The following is a 2,500-nucleotide window of genomic DNA, read 5'->3' as shown; positions in this document are numbered from 1 at the left end:
ATTTTATTCAACTTAGCGAAATGTATTCCCGTATTTCATTTCATTGAAGTAATGGTTTTTGGTTAGATAATACTTTGGATTCCCCCAGAAGCATATGCATCGAGCTAAATACAAACACACACATGCGCACGCACACAATGTGTGTGTGCATAGTGCGCACACACACAGACACACACAAACGTGCGCGCATGCGTCTTTTGATTTCACTGTGTGCGCATGTGTAAGCGTATGTGTACGTGTGTGAATGTGTGCGTATGTATATATGTGTGTGTGTGTGTGTGTGTGTGTGTGTGTGTGTGTGTGTGTGTGTATGTGTAAGTGTGTGTATGTGTGAGTGTGTGTGTAAGTGCAAGCGTGTGTGTGTGTGTGTGTGTGTGTGTGTGTGTGTGAGTGTGTGTGTGTGTGTGTGTGAGTGTGTGTGTGTGTGTGTGTGTGTGCGTGTGCGTGTGCGTGTGTGGCTGTATACCTTTACATCATGCGAATTTTATTAGAAATGTGATACATAACCAATATTTCAATATTGCATGTATTAGCATAACCTTTTTGCGTATCTGTACGCATATATACATATACATGTTTCGCCGATCAAGGAAACGAACTTTTATTTTAATTTAAAAGTTGTGTTGCCGGACAGGTAATCCTAAACATTTCAATCATAAAAAATCAGTCGTTTAAAGTAGAGACGAGTAAAGCTTTATATCTAATACGTAATATAAGCATTTAATATATGTACAATATTTATATCAATCTAGCATTTGAAACGAAACTGGACAAAGAGCATGTATACCCCACTGGGTTTTTTTTTTCTTTAATTACAATACCAATGTTTGATGGATACAAAGATTTATTCAGTGTTTGGAATCTAAACTTCCCACCAAGTATCATAACCCCCTGTTACTCCCCTCCCCCCGCAACTCAAAAAAAAAAACAAAAAAATATATATTTTTTTTTGTGGATAAGTTTGTTTTCATTCAAAAGTCGTATTCATATATATCAGTAATATAATTAATCTTACACTAATGTAAGTTTGATACAAGTAATCCGAGAACATACATTGCATAATACCATATCATTTGATTTAGATTTAATCTACATGTTATAGGGGAGTTTATGCATGCAGTGAATAACGTTACTATCATATGAACAAAGGATAAAGAACAGAAAAGAAAATCATAGGCATTTTGGCTGCAGTTAGTGGTAAACAGTGTTAGGTATGGTACTAACTATTGTACTAGAAGATGATGTATATAATACCTTAAGGTAAGTTATTACATTAATCAATACCTGAAAAATAGCACCATACATTACCTTTCTTTTTTTCAAATGCTGAAAAAATGGACATATCTCCTTGTCTGTGAAATAAATATTTATGGAAGATAGTAATGGCATCTGACCACACCTTTTTATCAAGCACTTTATAGGCGCGTTTATTTCTATTAGCACCTTTATTTCACTGGTTTATTTTATTATTATTATTTTTAGTGTTTTTTTCACTTTTAGTTTATGTTTTAGCATTGTTTTTATGAGTGTTTATTGTGTTTTTACACCACAATCTTTCATGCACCATTGTGGCTAGTCTTTTTTTTTTAAGACATGTTTATATGCACATCAGGTTCAAGATTTCAGTGTCAAAATTTTATATATATTTTGGTTTGTTTTTGTTTTCTCTCTCGTCCACGGTGTCTTCTGAGGCGGAAGAGGAGATGGTGGAGATAGAAGAAGGGATGGGGGAGGGGGGCGTCACCTCCATAGTCTTCTCAGAGTTCACCTGAAGAAAAACACCTGCAGAAGGAAGACCCGACAGAGACCTGCTGAAAGGAAGGTTTTTTCCCCTCTTTTTGGGTGGGAGAGGAAAAGAAAAGGAGAAAGGAAATGGGTGCAAAATGAAGGGTAATAAAAAAGAAAAAAAAAACGATAAAATAAACAAATAAACGAAAAAATAAGAAAAAAAAACTGGTTAGCTAAACACATGAACCCAACACACACATTACCTTTTGGAAGACAGACGATAAGAAGAACGAGAGGCCAAAGCGACCATCGTTGAACAGGGTGGTAGTCGCGAGTGGGAGATTGTCGTTCTACGCTGAGTTCGCCGCTGGTGGAGGAACATGAGGTGGGTGAGGTAGTTGAGCTGAAGGTGGAGGTGGAGGTGGAAGACTCGCTGCTGCTCACGGGCGGCGAGGTGGAGGAGGTGGAGGAAGAGGAGGTGGTAGAGGAGGAGGAGGAGGAGGAATGGGACAACGAGGGTGGAAAAGACGTAGATGTGGATGTTTTAGAGGAACTGGATGGAAGGGATGATGATGTGGATGAGGACGAAGAGGAGAGAGGTGAGCAGGGCGAGGACGAGGAGGAGGAGGAGGAAGGGAGTTTCGATGAGGTTTTCGCGGGTGAGGGAGTCTTGGGGCAGGGAGATGAGAGAGGTGAGGGAGGCGAAGATTGTAAAGGGGAGGAGGAAGAGGCTGTGGTTGCTATTGATTGTTGTAACTGTGGTTGGGATTTG

At 39.2% G+C, this 2,500-nt stretch overlaps 1 protein-coding gene across 1 annotated transcript in view; it reads right to left on the bottom strand.

The window, feature by feature from the left end:
- Positions 1–2,500, bottom strand: part of LOC125031704 (neuronal acetylcholine receptor subunit alpha-7-like) — a 366,464-nt gene that overhangs the window by 363,451 nt on the left and 513 nt on the right. The window contains exon 1 of the mRNA XM_047622611.1: positions 1,992–2,500. This exon is cut by the window's right edge and continues 513 nt beyond it. Coding sequence (XP_047478567.1) covers positions 1,992–2,500 — 509 coding nt within the window. The remainder of the gene's footprint in view (positions 1–1,991) is intronic.

Source organism: Penaeus chinensis, chromosome 13 (assembly GCF_019202785.1).
Source record: "Penaeus chinensis breed Huanghai No. 1 chromosome 13, ASM1920278v2, whole genome shotgun sequence".
NCBI classification, from domain to species: Eukaryota; Metazoa; Arthropoda; class Malacostraca; order Decapoda; family Penaeidae; genus Penaeus; species Penaeus chinensis.
Note: the sequence above shows the minus strand (reverse complement) of the source record. Positions and strands in the feature narration are given on the sequence as shown.